Raw genomic sequence first — 20,767 nt, 5'->3', positions numbered from 1 at the left:
CTTGGGCCCGGGGACCTTGCAGACCAAGAACCTTCCACTGCCTCCTGCTCATGCTCTCACAGTTCTGCATGGGACCCAGCCTCCTCTACGGCAGCCACCCCAGACACCAGGCCTTAACCAAGGACCAGTGTCACATCAGCCCTCGGCCCTTCTGCTCCCCACCCACTCCATGTGACCCCAGCACTCGGGCCCAGCTCACCCGCACCCTCCCCTGACCCCCACTCCAGCCTCCTTCCGGGCCTCCTGGTCTCCGGCCTCTCTCCTGGAGCCCATCCTCAACCTGGGCTGGCCCGCCCCTCCCCGGGCCCCCATAACCCCAGAGCTCCGTGCCCGGCCTCGTGTGCCTGCCCAATTTCTCTACCATGTCCCAGGCTCCCACAGGCAGTGCCACCGCTACTCCCAGTGTGCAGCACCTCTCATCTGACCTCCATGCTCCTAGGCAGGGCTTCCACAAAATGATGGGATTACACAGCCCAGGGCTGACTAGCTCTTAGGAGGTGGAAGAGTGGGTCATGGTGGGCACGACCCGGAAGTGGTTGTGCCTGCCTTTCGGGCTCCTGGTGGGGCAGGGGATAGGCCTGGGTCTAACAGGAGGGATGTGCAGTGACCTGGTGACAGAGGTGACTCCAGAGTCCTGGAAGAGCTAGCATTATCATCTCCTTGAGCACGAGAGGGTGTGAAGTATACATTCACCACAGCTTTTGTGAATGAATGAATGAATGAATGAATGGGAACCGTTTATACCCTTTGATATAGAACAAAATTCATCCTCTAAATGTAGTGTAGCAATGCTGAACTCCAAATCAGGCATCCTAGACGCACAGCCCAACTCTGTCTCAGTTTTCCTACATAAAATAAGGATGACAATAGTCCTTCTCACAGAATTATGTGACACTGGACCTTTGTATGCAGGTAGTGCAGCACCCGATGGAGAAAGAATAATAAATGAGGACATTTGTATGGTTGTAAATATTACAAATGAATAGCAAATAAGTAGTAGGAAAAATCTATTCTGTTAGGAAAGTGACATATATAAGGCTTAGTCATAAATATTTTGTTAGTTTTATTAGCATAGTAGCTCTTAACTGGAAATGTTACAGGAGTATTCTGTTATTCCAATAACTGGAGAAGGAGACACCTTCAGCTCTATGTTGCTACTACTTGGTGGATATGAATGTGCCTATGTGTAGATGTGATGCTTGGTGCAAGTGCAACCATTTTGTGACTGTAAGGAAAAGACCAAGGGAAGTACACAAATGCTAACCATTGGTTGCCTGGCTCCAACTCTTCAGAGAAAAATCCTTTTTGTTATAGACATATGGAAAAAATGGTCCCAGTTCTTACCTCTTACTGCAGCTACACTTTTTCAGTGTGACTGCAACAGCCCCCCTCAAGAGGTGGTAACTTTCTCCTACTCCCTTAAATTTGAGGTGGCCACAGGACTTTCTATGTCAGAAATGACACAGGACTAGCTCTGAGTCTAAGCCTCAAAAGGCTTTGGTGCTTTCCCTTCCTCTTTGGAGGTTGGCTCTGGCTTGTGGCTCATCCTGGGTTAGGATGAGGTGCTACCTGCTTGTCTTTGGAAAGGCCTTATACTCACTTAGGTCCAGTCAAGATCAGCAAATCTAACAAGCTGGTCCTCAGCTAAGGAGAGATGCAGGAGGGAGACTCACCTGGCCCAGCTCAAGAGTACTCACTAGACAGCCTCTACACCAGAGAGCAAAAATAAACATTTGCTGTTCGCAGTCACTAAGTTATGGGCTTGTTTGTTACACAGCTCTAACTGACTGCTATATGACTGTGTAAATTGTACTCAGTGACCTTGTAGTCACAAACAGCCCAGAGTAACTTCTTCCACCAACCTGCTCTCTTGCTCCAGCTGTTCCTCAGCCTGGGACAGCTTAGACTCAAGTGTGGCGATCGTCATCTTCTGTCGGGCCCGGGCCCCAGCATCCTCCTCACCCAGGTGCCCCCGGAGCTCCTGGATCTGCCGCTCCAGCTGCTGCCGCCCACTCTCTGCCTTGGCTGAGAAACTGCGCTCTGTAGAGAGCTCTGTGGTCAGGGTGTCCACCTGCAGTGGATGGGGGAGGGCAGGTCATCCCGTTAGCAACACAGAGGAAGGAGACCATCACTAGACCGTCACATCACTTCAGGCACCTCCCAGAACTGAGCCAGCCGGTGATGCAGAGCCCTGTGGTGGCCACACCCTAACTACCAGCAAAAGCTAGCATGCACTTTCAGCGTTGTATTGTCGGACAGCACTGCCAGCCTGGGTTTTAACCTGTTGGCTCATTTTCTGCTAATTTGGTAACTCTGTGAGACTACTGCAGACCTGTTCAAATGCTGTAAATTCTACCTCTGAGAGTGAAGCAGTTCCCAGGGTTATCACACCTGTGTGCCTACGAATCACCTGGAAGCTCGTGAAAAAATGCAGTCCCCAGGGTTCTGCCCTTTGAGTAATGTTAGCATTCACACCTCCATCCCCGCTGCCCCCCATTCTGACTCAGCAGCCAGAACTGGGCCCCTGCGCCTGTATTTCCATACCGAGCAGCCCTTCAGGCCTCAGCAGTGTAACCCTGCCCCAGCCCACAGCGGCAGCTTCATGGCAGGCGCGTAATCGCAGCTCCAGTAGGCGACTCGGCTTGTGAGCTGAGCACGGCCCTGCGCTGGGGACCCAGATCTTATTTCACCCTCCTCGTACACACGGATAGAGTGAGGAGCATACTCTCCCGTATTTTTCTCAGCTTTGTACTGCGAGATAAAACGGCAATGCGGTGATGCAGAAAGCCAGAGCCGAAACAGATGGCTCCAGGAGTTCCCAAGAGGCATACTGTGCTGTGAACAGCAGCCCGGCCAGGAGGCAAAGCCTTACTGTTCCGGGAAAGGTACCAGAGTACTGGGATGCTCCCATCCTAATAATACTCTCTTCCTGCCCCTCAAAATAGCAGGTCACCCCACTGTAGGCCAATCAGCTGCACCTCTTTACACTTTACTTATTTATTGAGACATAGCCTCACTATGTAGCCAGGCTGGCCTCAAACACATGGCAGTCCGCCTGCCTCTATGCTGGGGGTCCAGGTGTGCACCACTGCATCGAGTTTATTATTTATGTTATGCAAGAGTAACAGGCATGCGCCACATTACTCAAAGATGAACCCATTATATCCCATGGTGGAACCCTGGGTATCTTTTAAGTGTCTTTTACTTATGGGTCCCTCCTGCACCACATTTCCTCCTTGCCATGAAGAATCTGGGCTGCTGGGGACCTAGAGCTGTTCTCCATCAGGATCTTTTTCATCACGAACTCTTGGCCCAATTCTGTGCTGTTTCCCCATTATTAAGGATCGGGCCTTTGCAATAAGCTGCATCTCCAGCCCTTTAAAATATTTTTGTTTTACATTTTATTTTGAGCCAGGGTCTTGCTGTGTTGCTCAGGCTGGACTTGAACTTGGAATCCTCCTGCCTCAGTCTCCCAGAGCACTGGGCTTCCTGTCATGTGCCATCAGGTTCAATTAATTAGTTTGGCTATCAAATGTTCCCTGGAGGCCCCTGTGTGTTACAGGCTTGGTCTCCAGCTTAGCACTTTTCGGAGGTGGCTCCTTCCTTCTCTCTCTGTTTCCTGGCCACCTGAGATGGACACGTTTCCTCCACCAGGCCCCTCTCCTGTTCCGGCCTTGGAGCCAGCAGACTACAGATGGAAGTTGTGAGCCAACATAAACCTCTCCTTAAGTTGTGGATGAGGAGACGGTGGGACGGGACCTAATGCACCTGCAGAAGCAGTTTGCGGTAGCGGTCATTGAGCAGCTCCGAGTTGCTTTGCTCCTCCTCCAGCTCCTCCTCCAGCTGCCCCAGGCGGCCCTCCAGCTGCCGCTTCTCCTCCAGCAGGGCTGCCCTGAAGGGGACACAGCAGGTGAGGGCGGCACAGCCCCAGGGACACCTGACCCGCATGGCCTCCGAGCCACTCACTTGCTAAGGCTGCCGTTGGCCATCTCGTCGGCCATTTCATCTCGGTCCTGCTGTGCCTGGCGCCGCGCACGATCTGAGGCAGCGAGCTCCTGTGGCATAGGGGTAGGAGGACCCCAGCGTGAGGGGAGCCAGGTGGCCTCGGGTCTGGCCGCCTGTCCCTCCCATGTCCAGTCCCCAGCTTCTTTCCTTCTCACTCCGTTTCGCCAGCAAACTGTGAAGCAAGCTCCACCGTCCTGCATCCGGGCTCCCGGGCACGGCCTCACTCTGTCCTCACACTGAGCTGGGTCGCCGTCTAAGCTCGGATCCCAGGCCCACTGTGTCTTGTCTCTCCTTGGTGGCCCATAACCTGGCTCTGGGTCTCAGCCTCTTTCTACAGTCTCCCCCACTGCACTTCTATCCCCTCCATATAAGAAACCCTGCCCTTCCTAGGCTCAGAAACCTGCCAGGGCTCCCTAGAGCCCCCCCCCCCGCAAAAGACCCCCTCCTTTATGGAAGAGGATTGTGGTTAGCCCCGCCCACCCCAGCAAGGCTTAGAGCCAATGCTTGCCCCGCCCACTGTGACTCCTCCCCTCAGCCACATATTAGCCCCACCCACACATCTAAAGCCCCGCCTATGCCCGCCTCCACCCGTTAGCCTGCCAATCCCCATCATCACTCTGAACAGATGCTTGCCCCGCCCACTCAGTCACCACCTGCCACACTAACCCCGCCCGCACACCCGAAGCTCCACCCACCACACAATCAAAGGCCCCGCCCACTCCCAACATCCCAGCCAAAATTTGTCCTACCCACTCTGAGCACTCATCTACACATTAGTCCCTCCCACCACACCCCTAAGCCCCACCCACCCTGAGTCTCCACCCCATCACACATTAGCCCCACCCACACATACCAAAGCCTCTACATGCCGGCCTCCACCGGTTAGCCCCGCCCACCTCCCTTGTCTCACCTCCTGCAGCCGCAGCACCTCTGCTTCCAGACTCTTGAGACGCTTTTCACTCTCTCGGTTCTGGACAAAGATCTCCTCCCGGGAGGTGCGTGACTCCTCCACCTCCCGCCACAGCTCCTTCATCTGGACCTGGGGCAAAATAGAGTGGGTGGCTGGCTTAGCCCGGAGGGGCCTCACGGGGACCCCCCCCCAGATCCCGCACCTGCGAGGCCCTGCAGGCCTGGATTTCTGAGCATGCGCCACTGACTGTGCTTAGTCGCCTTCTCTTCTCTTAAAACACACCTTAAAGTAACCTAAGCAGGTGTAATGCAATATTTGGACTCTGCGGTAATCATGACAACCGGGCCCTGTCACACACGCAGAGACACTGTCCATCCTCATATAGTGTACAACCGGGAAACTGAGGCACTACTTGGTCCAGGTGCCAGGGTGGCAAGCGGCAGAGCCAGGATGTGGCCCCAAGTTGTGTCAGCACGGGTTTCCACAGTGACCACGTGGTTACCCGGCTCTCTCCTGGCTGCGTCCCATGCCAATGTACAGGGATTCGTGTTCGTGCTTAAAATAAAAACAACCGTCCACGGTCTTTATGAGTGCTCTGCACCCTATCCTGAGCACCGCAGAGCTGTGGATGGTGGTAGAACCGATTCTCACTACTGCGATGATGGTTATTGGCTTCATGTTGACTTTTGTTGTCTGTCTTGGGGACAGACTCTCACGGTGTAGCCCTGGCTGGCCGTGAACACAGGGCATTCTTCCTGCCTCAGCTTCCTGAGTGCTGGGATTACAAGTGTGCATCATCACGCTCACTTACGGAACTTCTGAGGGTTCTCCTCTTGGTGATGACACCATGGACAAATTTTATTTTGGGGGAACGGTCTGTCTATATCAGTGCTGCCCCACAGAAACAGGGAATGAGGTGCGTGTGTGCCTTCAAACCTAGTATCCACGGTAAGTAAAAAGGAACTTAACTAACACCTACTTAGGTGAATATATTTAAACAAATTTTTGGTATAAGGATTCAAACTCAGGACTTTGAGCTTATGCCGCTGAGCTTTACCCACGGCTAGCTGAATGTATTTAAAATGTTACTTTCAGTGGTGTGTGTGCGTGTGTGTACAGTACTGGGGATTGAATTTTCGGCTATTTTTATCATTTCTAGTAAAGGAAACAGCTCTAGGAAACACCCCGAGCCTGTGGGTGGTGAAGGCGGGTCCCGCCCACCCGGCCCCGCCCCCTCCCACCCCTCCCCGCCCCTCCCCCATCACCCCTCCCCCACTCCTGCCCCACTCACCTGCAGTTTGCGCAGCTGCTTCACGGCCTCCTCCTTGCCCTGCCCCGCGGCCGCGGTCTGCGCCTTCAACTCCTCCAGCTCCGTCTCCAGCTTCTTTCTGGCGGCCACGGCCAGGGCGCGCTGCTTCCGCTCCTCGTCGCGCTCCACCTCTGCATCCCTCAGCTTGGAGCGCGGCAGGGTTAGGCACTGACTCCCTCTCTCCCGCCTCTCCCTTCCCACCCGCGCTCCTTCCTGCCAACCCATTGCCACTCAGCTCCACCAGGATCCCTGTGCATCCGGGGCTGACCCTGCTCACATCCCTCCGTGGCTCCCCAGTGCCCCCAGAGCTGGATCAAACGGGCGGAAGAGATTCTTGGGCCTTGGGTCACCAGGTAACCCCTTTCCCCCCTCCTAACTTCTATTACAATGCCACACTGAGACAGCTGCTCACATGACCCCAGTGGGTTCTTTCTGACGCTCAGAGCTGCCCAGGCTGGGCTCAAACTTGAGATCCTCCTGCCTCAGCCTCCTAAAATATACCCAAGGTTCACTACACACTACATGGCGTTCTGCAATTCTCTAGTAACCAGCTGTGTCCCCTGCAGACTCTGTCCCTGTATGATACTGAGGGTGGCGGCCGGGGGGGGGGGGGCGAGCAGCAGGACGCCAGCTGGGCTGGGGGTAAATGTGGGTGGTGGAGAGGCCCTGTGCGGGCAGATGCGTGAGTGAGGGGTTTGGCGGGGTGTGAGGTGTATGACTGGGTCCACCCACTGGCCGGCTCCTAGGCGCCTGCGTGGGTAATGAGTCCTGTGCGTTATGGCTGGGCGCATGAAGACAGGTGGGTGGGGCTGGTCTCCTGGACTCAGTTACCTGACTGCGGGTGGCAGGGGGCCCCTGCCTGCCTTTCCTTTGCCTGTCTTTAGGATTAGGGTTACCTGAGTTCTGATCTCCCGCCACATACCTGCTTGGCCAGCTGCCTCCGCCTCTCCTCGCCTGCCTCGTCACGGCCCTGCAGGTCGCGCTCGTGTTGGGCCTTCAGGGCCTGCACAGTGACCTCCAGGCGCAGCTTGGCATCCTCCGCCGCGGTCAGCTCATCCTCCAGTTCTGTCACCTGTGTCCGCAGGTCGTTGGCTGCCTGCTCTGCCACCCTGCGGGTTCGTTCCAGCTCGTGCACCTGGAGGGAAGCCAGTGTGAGCAGGGATCCTGGGGGCCACCTGGGGGGGGACAGGGATCCGCGCAGCGCAGGGCAGGTACTGATGGAAGATGGGGTGGGGTCCCTTGTTCATGCAACAGTTATGCCTCGTTGGAAATCATCCTAAAGCTTTTCAGGAACAGCCTGCGCACCGTATGCCTTACAAAGCGACAATGTGGCCCAGGTGGGAACATTCACACATGGCTTTCATTAATGGGTCACAGCTAACATGCAGGGCACTAGAATTACTGCACGCATTCACGTTCAGCTCTCCGCATAAGGCGCATATGAAACATTCATGAATTTCGTACTTAGATCTCAGTCCCAATGCCAAGACATATCATTGGGTATAAGCAAATTTCCAAAGTTCAAAGAAATCTGTAATCTAAAGCCATCTGGTCCCAAGCATTTTAGGTAGGGATACTCCATGGGAAGCTCCTTTGGGGGGAGGAGCTGTCTTTTTGAGACAAGGTCTTGCTATGCAGTTCAGGCTGGCTCTGGGCTCATTTTATAGCCCAGGATTGTCTCAAACTTGCCTCTTCCTGCCTCAGCCTCCCAAGTACTGGGATTACAGGCGGGCATCACCACACCTGGCACGTGAAGCTCTTAAGAGTCCAGTTTCAGTGTTTGATCAGCTGACTCTCACTCATGGGGTTTTATTTCCTAGAGTTTGGTAATTGTGGGGTTGTGAGCTCACTTGCCTGGGGCTTCATCTTGGGAATTCTGTGTGGAAAGTGGGTTGAAGCCCTGTAGCTCCAGTGTTGGTTTTGGCCACACTGACTTGTGAGTATCACCAGCTCCGCCTCTATTCTGTATCTCAATTTAGGGGACCCCCAGGAACCTCTCCTTAGTTGGCACCTCCTAGAGAAGTTGCCACTGACCTTCAAGGCCTCTCTGTGACCCATGCACCTGGTACTGAGCCCCCTCTAAATAAGCCCTCGATGACTGTTATTTAGTGTTTGCTTTTGTGTCTCTGGTGCCAGACTGTGAGCTCCACAGAATGGGGACTACACCTATAGATCACAGTGGCTCAAGTGGCCCTCAGGAAGATCTGGTCAGTGGCAGTGACCGTTTTCAGCTCTGGCAGAGGCCCGCCTGGCAATTAATGTTGTTTACTTGCAGGGATCAGACCTTCTCCTCTCTCCTACAAAGGCCTCTGAATCACCACAGGTGCTTCTGTGGTTTTCCCAAAGGTCAGACCTCAGTTATCAGGGTTGTGTGTCTGGGAGCGAGGTCCTTTCCAAGCCTGGTTAAAGTCCCACTGGATCAACTCAAGGGCTCCAAGCCACGTCCTCCCTCCCTTGGTGCATGCACTGTTGGGAATGGGGGAGCAGGCTGCTAGGAGGCTGCCTGCCTGGGACGCATCCGTGACTCTGCCTGTGTCTGGGACCTGTCCTGTCCCACAGATGTACTGGGAGGATGAGTGAGGGAAAGGAGAGGAGGGTGCAGGGGATGGCCTTGTCCCTTCAGAAAGCTGCAGCAGGGGCTATAGAGGGAGGCAGCTTCAGACAATAGATAATTGGGGTTGTTTTTTGGTTTTGAGATAGTCTCACTATGGAGCCAAGCTGGCCTTGAACTCATAGCAACCCTCCTGCCTCAGCCTCTTGAGTGCTGGGATTCCAGGCGTGCACCACCACGCCTGGCAAAACAATAGAATTACGATGCGCAGACATACGTTTAGGGTGATTCTGTGTGAAGCCCACTGCGTGCTCAGTGATGTCGAATGAAGGAATAAAGGAACGGACGAAAGACTTGGCCCTGGACTTCTTGCCTGCACCTCCTCCCCTTCTGTGAGGGAAGACAGGAGCCTGGAGGGATCCGCGTCTCACGTGCACGTGTGTGCATGTGTGTGAGTGCACGTCAGCATAGCTGCACGCATGTCTGGGCTGGTTCCAGGCTGTGTGTGGTGAGCAGTGTTCCTGTTGACTGTGTTTGTGTGTGACTTGGAGGGCTGGATTTTGTCTTGTGTACAGCGCGCACGAATGTGCGCGTGTCCTTCCGCATCTAGGTCCCCGTGGGGCGGCCCGGGGCGGGATCCCTGCTCACGCTCTTGCCGACGTCGTCCTTGCTGCTCAGCAGCGCCTCCAGCTCGGCCCGCAGTGCCCGGTTCTGGCGCTCCAGCTCCTCCCGGGCCTCCTGCTCCTCCTCCAGGGCCCGCGTCAGTGACAGGGCCCGGGCCTCGCGCTCCCGGCCCTCGGCTTCCACGCGCTCACGTTCCTCTACTGCACGCAGCACGGCTGCCTTCTCCTCGGCCAGGAGCTTTCGTGCAGGAAGACAGAGCAGGGGAAACGGATTAGCCCAAAGGAGGAGCACATTATGGTGGGGAAGGAGGAGCAGGCAGGGAACGAGAGGGACGCAGAGACCGAGCCCCAGGAGGGGCTGAAGCTGCAGTGGGCTCCAGAGCAGCTCCACTCCACACACCCCGAGGAGTTTCTTCCTCCTGGGACAGTGGTAGGAAAAATATAATGCACATTTAAAAACCACACTTTGACTTTTACTGTTTTCTTTAAAGGATACAAAGTAACTGGCAAGCAATTAGACTTATAAGACATGCAAAGAAGGAAGGGAACAGGAAGTGTAGTCAAGAGAAAAACCAGTCCATGAAACAGACCCGCGGGTCACCTCTCTGTTGGAAGGACCCTCAAGGACTTCAACTATGAGGAGTAAATGTCAGAACAGGATGGATGCAATGGCAGAAGGAATTGTTATGCAGGAGGATTGGAAACTGAGAAATAGAATCATCAAAATGCCTGATAGAGCTGATATCTGAATGTGATATGTGAAATAAAATTCGCTGGATGCAGATAAGGGCAGATTGAACACAGAAGTATCCGCAGACCTAAAAAGTCAAGAGAAATCCAAATAGAGAAAAGAAAGAAAAAAGATTGTAGTCCAGTGTGGTGGTGCACACCTGTAATTGCGGTACTTGGATTTTTTTTTTTTTTTTTTTTTTTTTTTTTTGTCTTTTTCCTTTTTATCGGTACCGGGGATCGAACTCACGACTGCCTGCTTGCAAATTGCGGTACTTGGGAGGCTGATGCAGGAGGTTTGCCATGACTTCCAGGCCAGCCTAAACTATATAAAGAGACTTTGTCTCCAAAAATAAAAAAAAATAACAAAAGGAATACACATACAGTAAATAAGTGCAGAAGAATATGCTCACCATCACTGGTATTTGGAAAATGTGACGTAAAACCAGGCCGTCTCTATTAGAAAGACTAAGGCTTCATTCATCACGTCTCCAAATGGGAAGCTATCAAAGGTCACTCATCAATGGGTTAACAGATATACACGAAGTATATCAGTACACCTCAACAGGAATAATACTGAGATAGTCTCCTTGGCCTGGCCTTGAACTCGAGATCCTTCTGCCTCAGCCTCCCAGAGTGCTATATAACACTTCTCTCAGTTGAGGTCCCACCTCATAGAGATTTCAGTTTCACATCCTGGTGGTGCCGAGGACCAGGGAATTTTAAAAGGGCCGGGGATGTAGCTCAGGGGAATGGGTTACTGATACATGCAAAAATACCAATAAATCTCTAATTATCCAGAGTAGGAGATGCTGATCCAAAAGGAGATTTGCCTGAAAAAAATTATATAAAATTCTACAGGTAGACTTTTGCTCATTTGTGGGTATTAAGCAGTGAATACTACATAGAATGTTTGTTTCCAGAACCCAAGAAGAAGCAGAAAGAGAGACAGAAAACTATATGAAGAGATAATGGCTGAGAATTTCCGCCTGTGACAACTCCCACCAGGCCCTGCCAGCTTGTAGCTGCAGGAAGCACGACAGAACAGGATAAAAACAAAAGTACTGCTAAGCCAAGATGAAGAGAGGGACTTTCCCTGAGTGAAAGAGACTGGACCCAAATGTTTGCACTGAGTGACAGCCAAGCCCCTCTTAGCTTCAGGTGGGGTTTCATTAGGCCACCATGTTGTCCAGGCTGGGCTCAGACTTTGCAGGTATGCACCACCAAGCTGGCAAGAGATGATTTTCAAATTAGCTAGGAAAGAAGCTGGGTGTGATGGCACATGCCTGTCATCCCAGCACTTGGGAGGCTGGGGCAGGAGGATCACTGCGAGTTTGAGGCCAGCCTGAACTGTCTAGAGAGACCCTGTCCCAAGAAGATAACATATATAAATGAATGAGTTAGGAAAACAAACCGCATCCCCTGTGGGCAAGCAGTGTTCCGAGTGACTGCTGACTTTTCAGCAGAAACAATGACAGCTACAAGCGATGGAGCGGCATTCTAGAGTGCAGTCTGTACCCAGCGGGAATGTCTGTCAGCCATGAAGACACAGCAGTGATGCACACACCCCTTGTTCTTTTTAGGTGAGTGAAATGACGTCCAGAGAGGGTGGGCGGCTTGTCCACGTCACACAGCCGGAAAGGGGTGTGCTGGGATCTTACCTCAGGACTGCCTAGCTCACCTCTCTGGGCTTCTGTGATTTTTTTCCACCCTCAGGTGGCCAAATGTCTGATATGATTCCCATCTTCTAGGTAGGTGCAAGAGGTTGTATATTAAATATCCCCCAAAGGCTCATGTGCCATAAAGGCTTGGCCCCTGGTCCTCGGCAACACCAGGATGTGAAACTGAAATCTCTATGAAGTGTGGCCTCAACTGAGAGAAGCATTCATTATACAGCACTCTGGAGGCTGAGGCAGGAGGATCTCGAATTCAAGGCCAGGCCAAGGAGACTGTCTCAGAATTTTAAAAGGGCTGGGGATGTAGCTCAGTTGAAAGGCCCTGGGTTTGTGGTCCCTAATACTACAAAGATGTTATTCCCAATTTCTAGATGGGTAAACTGAGGCAGAGGCTGGAAGAGCAACTGGTTAAAGGTACCTAGTGAGGCAACAAACCAAGGGCATCTTATTTTACGGAGGCAACTACAAATTTGTAATGCTGTGCAATCACACATTGTTCCCCCAATGATAGAGAGGCACAGGTTGGCCTGCTGGCTCCCCTGCAGGGGAAACTGAGGCACCCACCTGGTCAAACTTGCGCTGCTTCTTTTCCAGCGTGCTCACGAGCTGCCGCTGCTGCTCCAGGTCCACGGTGACGTCGTCCAGCTCTTGTTGCAGGCGGTGCCGGCCCCGCTCCAGCCGCTCCACAGCCTCGGTCTTCTCTGTCAGGCGCTGGGCCAGGGCCTCAGCCTCCCTGGCAGCACGGCGCCGGGCCTCCTCCCCTGCCTCCAGCGCCCCAGCCTCCTCCTCCTGGCGCCGCCTCCACTCTGAGAGCTGGAGAGGGGTCAGAGATGATGGCGGTGAGTGACCCCAGGCTTGGGCTCCTGAGACCATTTCCCACATGGGGCAACTGAGGCCTGAGGAAGAAAAGTCACTTCACAGAGCTCTTCTCCCTCTGAAGAGCACTGAGCTTGTGAATGCTATGAACCCAGTTCTTCTAGGGAATTAAGCTGACTCCTGCTGGGGCCCAGATTTGAATCAAACCTGAGCTTTTCCAGGGGTGGGGAGGAGGCTGACTGAGGAAACACAGTCCATTACTCATTAATTAGACTCTACCACAGAGGCTAGGTGTGGAGTCCACGGGAGGTTTTGAATATTCAGGAGAGACTTTCTGTGGGTGGAGCCATTTGAGATGGGTCTTGAAGTATGCCCAGGAGTTTGTAAGCACCAGCCAACTCAGGGGCTGAAGCACACAGGAGGAGGCACAGACTTTACCCAGGGCCACTGGGTGCCACAGAGAGCTGTGGGCAGGGGACAGCCTGCTAGGGAATGAGTGTGCCGAACCATCCCTGTGTGGGGTCTAGGACAGGTGTGGGCATGTACCTGGGCCTGGGCCGCCTGCAGTTCACGGCCAGCACGCTCCCTGGCAGCGGCTTCCTCTTCCATCTGCTCACGCAATCCCGCTGCCTCAGCCTCCAGCGCGCGCACCCGGGAGCCCAGGGCCAGCTTCGCCCGGGTCTCTTCCTGAAGCAGCTCCTGGGGGGGGCGGGTTAAGGTGAGGTCAGGGCGGAGTGCACGGGGAGCTTGGGGGCTCGTGGGGCCACAGTGCGCAGGGCTTACCTGGGTGTCATGCAGCTGCCCCTCCGTGCTGCTCAGCTCCTTGCCCAGCCGGATGGCTTTGGACTCAGCCTCGCTCAGCGCCCCGGACACAGTCTCCAGCTCGGCCTGGGGAGAGGGGAGTGTGAAGCTCTGGTCCTCACACCCACCCGCTCCAAATAGGAGGCGCAAAGGCTCGGAAGCCGAGGCAGAGGGATCCCAAATCCAGACTCGGCCCAGACAATTTCGTGAGACCCTGTCTAAAACTAAAAAATAACTAAAGAAGAAACTAGGGCTGGGAATGCAGCTCAGTGCGAAGGCCCGGGTCTGAGCCTCCGTGCCAGATGGCGGGCCAGAATTTCTGAAGCAGTCACAGCGCCGTGCGGTCCTGTGTATTTGCTCTGCCCTTCAAAATCCACCCAGGAATTGGTCCAGCGAGGAGTGCGACACGGCCATGTGGGGGCGGCACCCAGGCTGGGGAGCTTGGTCAGCGCCTCAGCTATGTGGTCAATGGGCCCCGAGCTGGAGCCCAGGGAGCTGGTCCTCTCCCCTGGGGACCCCGCAGGGCCCGCTCACCTGCGCTCGCTGCAGCTTCTCCGTGGCCTCCACACGCGCCCGCTCGCCGTCACCGGCCCGGCCCTGCACTTCCTGCAGCTGCGACTCCAGACGCCGCCGCTTCTGCTCGCCCTCCTGGCGCGAGGTCTGCAGGTTGCTCAGCTCCGTCCGCAGCTCGGACACCTCGGCCTCCAGTGCCAGCCGTGTCTTCTCCCATGCACTTTTGCCCTGGACGGTGGCATGGGTAAAGGATAGTGAAGAGACTGCCCCAGGGCCTTTGCATGGGCTGGAGCTCACCTCCCCTGGACCACACGGCTCACCCTCCCCTCCCTTGGCTTCCACCCTGAGTTGCCGACCTGGAGAGCCCCCTCCTGCTCAGCCCTGTGGCTCTTGCCAGGTCATAACCCACCCGTCGGGCCTGCTCCAGCTGCTCCACCAGCTCCCCCAGCGCCTGGCCTTGCCGCTGTCTCAGCTCCTGCACGGCCACCTCATGAAGCCGTGTCTCCTCCTCCAGCGCCTTCTTCAGTTCTGTCACCTCCTGTTCCCTCTTGGTCCTTTCATTGGGGAAGGATGAGGGGAACAGAATTTCAGAAGAGAAGACAGACACTGGGTGGGGGGCTCATTGTATTTTGTTCTCTTGTTTGCTCCAAAGATGGGGACCCCACTATACTTTAAGGGATCTAGGGAATGGCAGTATGGGACAGTGTGGCTTTCAGATTGAACTCCCACTCATCCTACCACTAACACTATTCAAAAGGCCCCTCTTTGAGGAAATCTTTCCGATCCTTCTCTCAGAGCCTCGGTTTAGGAACCTTCATTTGTTACTGAAATGCCCTGCATTACTCCACTGTATTAAAAGCATTCACTGCACTGCACAGGACCTGACCTTGCCAGAATCTGCCTCTTCCAAGACTCAGGGTTGATGCCTTGGTCCCACTCATCCCTGTCCGCAGGGCCAGGCCCACAGCTGGTGCCTGAGGAACAACTTTTTAATAACTAAACCTTCCAGAGGCCTGTCCCACTCCTCTCCCACAGGCCCCTCCCCTAAGTCCCACTCGACCAGGCCCCGCCCCTCTCAAGGCCCCTCCCCAAGGCACCGCCCACTCAAGGTCCCGCAGGCGCCTCCCTAGACCCCGACCCTTTCTAGACCCCGCCCCTCACCGCAGCTCTTGCTGTGCATTCGTGGAGTCCAGCGTGTCCTCCAGCTCCCCACGCAGTGCCTCCAGCTCCTCGCTCAGGTCTCGGCGCTGCTTCTCGGCCTTGGCCCTGGCTGCACGCTCAGCCTCCAGGTCTTCCTGGGCCTCGGCCAGGCCGGCCTGCGCCTCCCGAAGGGACTTGAGCAGCTGGGCCCTGGCTCCGCCTTCCTCCTCGGCCCTGTGGGTGACAACGACCAAGGAGTCAGCGCGCGGGCTGCCGTAGAGGACAGACGTGCAAGGTCTTTGGGGTCGGCCAGTCTGGGTTTCAGACGCCAGCTCTGCCAGTGGGCATGTGACGCACACTGGGCATGTTCCCACTTTGTGCCTCAGTCTCCCTCGCTGTGAAATGGGAATGACACCCACTGCAGTCCTGGGTGACACAGAGCTCCTGTCTCACGCATGCCCTTTACTTGTGCCGATTTTGTGAACGATCACGCCAAGTGAGGAAACGGAGGCACAGAGTGAGAACACACTTGATGTGGCACGTACACGTTCTTCCAAGGGTGATGAGGATGTTCTGAATGCCGTGGAGGCGGTGGTTCCTGACACTGGGTATGGACTGAATTCACTGAAGAGCGAGCTCTTCAGCGTGGTCAGTTACTTATTTATTTATTTATTTATTGGTACCAGGGATTGAATTTATGACCTCGAGTTTGCCAAGCAGGAGTTAAGGCGCTGAGCTAAACCCCGGCCCTTTTTTTTTTGGACACAAGGTCTCACTCCTGGCGATCCTCCTGCCTCAGTTACCCAAATGTTGGGATTACCGGCATGCACCATCACATCCAGCCCTTGCATGGTTGATTTTATGTGAATTTCACTTCAATACCAAAACCAAAAAACAAAAAGGAAAAAAAAATTATGAAAAGCAGAAATACATACTTATCCAGGACTTAGCTGAGGACCCAGCAGGATAAGAACCTCTTACAGTGGTCCCTATTTTGCAAATGTAGAAATTGAGGCCAGAGAGGCAAGGTCACATGGGGGAGGTCACGTGGCCAGAAAGGGCGGAGCCAGGACTAAAACCCAGAAGTTGAACTCAGGGTTCGTTTTCTTAGACTTTTGCAACAGGGTCTGCTTACATAGAACAGAGGAGTCTGGAACTCGCTTGCATAGCCCAGGCTGGCCTCAAAGTCATAGCGATCCTTCTGCCTCAGTCTCCTGAGTGCTGGGATTAGAGGGAGGCGCCACCACACCTGACAGAGGCGTGTTGTTACACGACTGTGCACAACCTCTGATTCTAGGATGTGCCCTCTTGCACATTTAACAACCTAGACTGTGAAGCGCAGTGCAGAGAAAACACTAAACTCTGGCTACCGCACTGCGCATGCAGCTGGCATTTAATAAGCGTGTGTGTCCTGAGGCTGAGTAGGGGTCCGCCTTCCGGTCCCCGCGCGTGCTCCTAGCCCTGCCACCACGGGCCCTGCGCCTCCCTCCGCTTCTTCCCGGGTGAGCTCAGGACTCTTGCTACCTCTGTGCCACCTACAGGCCCAGGCTGAACACCCGCACCTGACCAGCGCCGCCTGCAGCTCCTCCTCCTTGCGGCCCAGCTGGGCCCGCAGCTCCTCCGCGCGCTGCTGCTGCTCGGCCATCTGCTCCTGCAGCTCCGAGCTCTCCCCGTCCAGCCTCCGCTTCAGCTTCTCCAGCTCCTGGCGCCCCTTCTCCTCCTTCCGCAGTCGGTCTGCGGGGTGTGGCCAGGGTGAGCCAGGCCTGTGACTCCGCATACCACCCCGTCCCCCAGACTTTGTCCGTCGCCGCCCCACAGCTGTGCCTCCTCCCTCTGACCTCTCCATCTTTCCCGTTCGAAGTCAACAGCAAGGGACACAAGTGTGACCGAGGTGGGAAGTGACAGTAACCCAAGGCACCAAGGGGCGACTCAGGGTTGGGCTGAAGTGCTGGAGGTCCTCGATGTGTTGGCAGCACCTTTCCTGTCCCGTTTAGTAGATGCCACCCCGGGCGCTGGGCACTCACCCTCCATGTCTGCGATGGTGGCCTCGTATTTGAGCCGCAGCTTGTTCAGGCTCTTGATCTTCTCCTCCTCCTCTGCCGCCTGGGAGGAGAACTCGGCCAGGCGTTCCTCCAAAAGCCGCCGCTCCTGGGAGTGCCATGACGCAGTGTCAGGAGCCGCGGGGCAGGAGTTGCTCCCCCTGAGGTTTCCCTGTCTCCTGCGTGACCCTGGCTTCCTGTCCTGTCCCCGGGGGCCTCCCACCCATGGCCCACACATAGAGGGCCCTGTTCTGCATTCCACCTCTGTGCGCTGAGGGCCACTGAGGCTGACTGCCATCATTGCTATGATAAACAATGCCACAACTGCCATGGACATCCTCCCCCTTCCCTGTGCTCCTTTAGGAGGCAGGCACCCTTGACACCACTGCATGTGGGCAGTGGACCGCCAGCCAGCCACCAAGATGAGCTGACCGCAGCTGCAGATCCATTCCAGACAGGCTGAATCAGAATCTGCATTTTTTTTTTTTGAGTCAGGGTCTGGCTGTGTTGAGGCTGGACTTCACCTCACTGTGTAGTCTAGGCTGGTCTCGAACATGTGTCAGTCACCCTGTCTTAGCCTCCCTTAGTGCTGGGTTTACAGGTATGCACTGCCATGTCCAGCATGCATAAATATTTTGAAATGATAAAAGATTGAACCCAGGGCCTTTGTAAAATTGTTTATTTTTAGGCAAGAACTCACTAAGTGGCTAAGTTGCCCAGGCTGGGGTCAAACTTAGGATGCTCCTGCCTCAGCCTCCCCTGGCAGGTGGACATTGGCTCGTGCTCTGCCCTGTTGCCTGTTTGGCATGTTCTTGTTAGTTTCTGGGTGCCTCTCTCTCACAAGAAACCTGATTTTTGTTCATGGGGCTTCCTGTCACCCCCTCCGCCCCCCCAAATGCCCAGCCCCCACCTTGCCCAGCTTGGTGTTCTGGTCCTCCAGGAGCAGCAAGTCCTCCTCAAACTTCTTCAGCTTCGCCTCAGTGGTCACCTTCTCCAGCTGCAGCTTCTGCCTCGCCCCCTCCTCAGCCTCCAGGTGGGTCTCCAGCTCCTGCAGCAGGAGGAAGGAGAGGGGATGCAGGGGCTGGAGACTGGGCGCGATGGGAAGAGCAGGGAGGGAGCAGACTCAGGGCTGGGGGCCCTACAGGTCCTTCTCTGGGCTTGGGCGGGGCCAGGGGATCAGACCTTATCCAACTCTCTTTGCACTCATTGGCTGCACAGGTGTTTATCGAGTGCCTGGCATGTACCAGGCACTGCTCTAGACCCTGAACCCCTGTGGGTGAAGGAAAGCCCCTGTCCTGGGACTCAGGGCCGTCACGCTGAACCACATCTGCAGCCTTTGATTTATTTTTTATATTTGAGACAGGGTCTCATGCAGTTGTTACAACTAAGCACCAACTTACGACCCTCCTGCCTCAACCTGTCCAGAGTGGTGGGGTTACAGATAATGTACCATCAAGCCTGGGCGTGAATCTAGTTTCTAAACTGTTGACATGGAATAAAAAGAGGTCAGATGTTTCCAAGGAAGTCCAACATCTGAACTGAGATGTGCTGTAAATGTAAACCACAAACTAGATTTCCAAGAACTGCGTGCGGGCAGCCTGGCTGCGAATACCGCAGCAGAAAAGGTGACGGCCGGGGCCAGCGAGGCTGAGGCCTACGGGCCTCCCCTGAATTCCCGGGTCCATCTACTCTAAAGGCGCGGGGCGGGGAGGGTTGGGCTGCACCTGTATGTGCAGCTGCAGCCTCCTCTTCTCGGCCTGCAGCTGGCGGCTGCACTCCTCCTCCTCGCTCATGCGGGCCTCCAGCTCGGTCACCACCAGCTCCAGCTCCTGCTTGCGCGTCGCCAGCCGCCCGCGCGTCTCCTCCGCCTCCGCGCACAGCTCGGTTTCGGCCCGCAACTGCTCGGCCAGGCGGGCGCGCTCCTCCTCCAGCTGCGGCGGCGCGGGAGCAGACTCAGGGGCCTCGCTCCCAGGGCCGGTGGCCTTCCACAGTCACCAGGCCCCGAGGGACCCTCGGTGTCTCCACCCTAACTCCTCCTCCTCCTCTTAATCCTTTCCCACCTGACACCCTCCTCCAGAAAACCCCATCTCCCATCTCATTTTTTTTTTTTTTTATTTGTACCGGGGATCGAACTCAGGACTTTGCACTTGCAGGCGCTTATGCCACTGAACTAAATCCCCGGCTCCCATCTCATTTAATACTCCATGCCTAGATATCTAACCGAAAGAATTCAGAAAAAACGCCTGTACATCTGGCTCTGCCACGCCCCAAGCCACACCTGCGCAACCCAGTTCCACACCTTACCCCGCCCACAAAGCTCTGCCCACCAATGCCCCGCCTCCCCCCAAGCCTCACCGTCACAAGGCCCCTCAGGCTCCTCCCCTCTAAGCCCCGCCCCCACCAGCTCCACCTCCTAAAAATCACTGCCCATCTAGGCCCCGCCTCCCACCGGACTCCATCCCGCCCCGCACCTGCGTCACGCGGTCCTGCAGCTCCCCAACTTGGCGCGCGCTCTGTTGCTGCAGCTCCTGCACTTTCTGCAGCTCCTGGGCGCGCGCCTGCAGCACCTCGTCCTGCCGCGTCACCTGCAGCAGCGGCTTCACCTAAGGGGAGGTGAGAGTGGAGCAGGCTACCAAGCGGCTCCTGCAGACCTCGGCCAGCACTTCTGCACTCCTCCATCTCCTTGCTGGGCAGATGGCCACTGTCCTATCGGTTCCTATGCAAAGGGCCTGGGGTTCCCTGCTGACTGAGTTACCCCTTGGAAAAAGCCACGGAGCTGACTAGCGCGCGGCAAGCACCACTAACTGCGTTAAAAAAAAATGTACTGGGCAATGAACCCCAGGGCCTTTGCCCTGAGCTATCTCTCAGATTGTATAAGCTTTTTTTCATGCATTGGGGATCGAACTCACAACCTCACACTTGCCAGGTAGGCATTTAGGCTGCCAACCTAAATCTCCAAGCCCTATGCCTCAGATTGATTGATTGCCTTAGGAAGGGTTTCCATAAATCCCTAAATTGCCCAGGCTAGGTTTGAACTTGCCATCCTGCCTCAGCCTCCCAGGCTGCTGGGATTGCCAGTGTGCTCCACCCTGCTCGGTTCGCTCTGCCCCTTCTGTGCCACCGTTTCCCATTTGGGTCTACACAGATCTACCTGATTCTTTTCTGCCCTAGGCAGTTAAACAGCCCCAGCCCTCACCCCACCAAGCCCAGCGGCTGGCTCAGTGGCTCTGGGCTGGGCAGCACTTCCGGTAGGCACAGGAATGAACTCTGTCTGCCCAAATTCACCGGGCGAGGGCGCTCACGCCCTCTGTCTCCTGTACTCCGGCCCGCACCTCCCACCCTATCTAGCTCTGTGTCCTCTTTGCATCACCAATGGTCGCAAAAGCCTCACCTTGATGAACAGCCGCCACCACTGCCAGTGTCGCAGCTTGAGGTAGGCTGCGCAGTTCCTCTGCATCACCCTCAGCGCGCTCTGCTGCTGCTGGCGCCTCTGGAAAGCCCTGCAGAGAGGGTGGCGGTGAGGACGCCCCGCACTTAGTCTAGCGTTTGGGGTGTCCTTCCTGCCACCCTCTTTCTCTTTCAGCTACTTCTGTGGGGGACAGAGACTTGTCCAATCTCTCTACAGCCAGGATGCATACCACAGGGCCATTGCACA

The 20,767-nt window shown here is 55.4% G+C and overlaps 1 protein-coding gene across 5 annotated transcripts in view; it reads right to left on the bottom strand.

Moving 5' to 3' along the window:
• Myh14 (myosin heavy chain 14) overlaps positions 1-20,767 on the bottom strand; it is a 58,673-nt gene that overhangs the window by 4,363 nt on the left and 33,543 nt on the right. For all 5 annotated transcript variants that reach the window (XM_063253173.1, XM_063253172.1, XM_063253174.1 and 2 more), the window contains 19 exons: positions 20,504-20,612; positions 19,584-19,715; positions 18,837-19,043; positions 18,023-18,160; positions 17,098-17,221; positions 16,636-16,807; positions 15,095-15,307; positions 14,343-14,487; positions 13,955-14,161; positions 13,403-13,507; positions 13,166-13,318; positions 12,368-12,616; positions 9,424-9,636; positions 7,147-7,359; positions 6,207-6,368; positions 4,916-5,044; positions 3,967-4,055; positions 3,769-3,892; positions 1,863-2,071 (listed from right to left, as the gene is read on the bottom strand). In XM_063253173.1, the coding sequence (XP_063109243.1) occupies positions 1,863-2,071; positions 3,769-3,892; positions 3,967-4,055; positions 4,916-5,044; positions 6,207-6,368; positions 7,147-7,359; positions 9,424-9,636; positions 12,368-12,616; positions 13,166-13,318; positions 13,403-13,507; positions 13,955-14,161; positions 14,343-14,487; positions 15,095-15,307; positions 16,636-16,807; positions 17,098-17,221; positions 18,023-18,160; positions 18,837-19,043; positions 19,584-19,715; positions 20,504-20,612 (3,093 nt within the window). The remainder of the gene's footprint in view (positions 1-1,862; positions 2,072-3,768; positions 3,893-3,966; positions 4,056-4,915; positions 5,045-6,206; positions 6,369-7,146; positions 7,360-9,423; positions 9,637-12,367; positions 12,617-13,165; positions 13,319-13,402; positions 13,508-13,954; positions 14,162-14,342; positions 14,488-15,094; positions 15,308-16,635; positions 16,808-17,097; positions 17,222-18,022; positions 18,161-18,836; positions 19,044-19,583; positions 19,716-20,503; positions 20,613-20,767) is intronic.

Source organism: Cavia porcellus, unplaced genomic scaffold (genome assembly GCF_034190915.1).
Source record: "Cavia porcellus strain 051 isolate PalLab524CR breed Dunkin Hartley unplaced genomic scaffold, mCavPor4.1 scaffold_7, whole genome shotgun sequence".
Lineage (NCBI taxonomy): Eukaryota > Metazoa > Chordata > Mammalia > Rodentia > Caviidae > Cavia > Cavia porcellus.
This window is presented reverse-complemented; position numbering and strand designations above follow the sequence as displayed.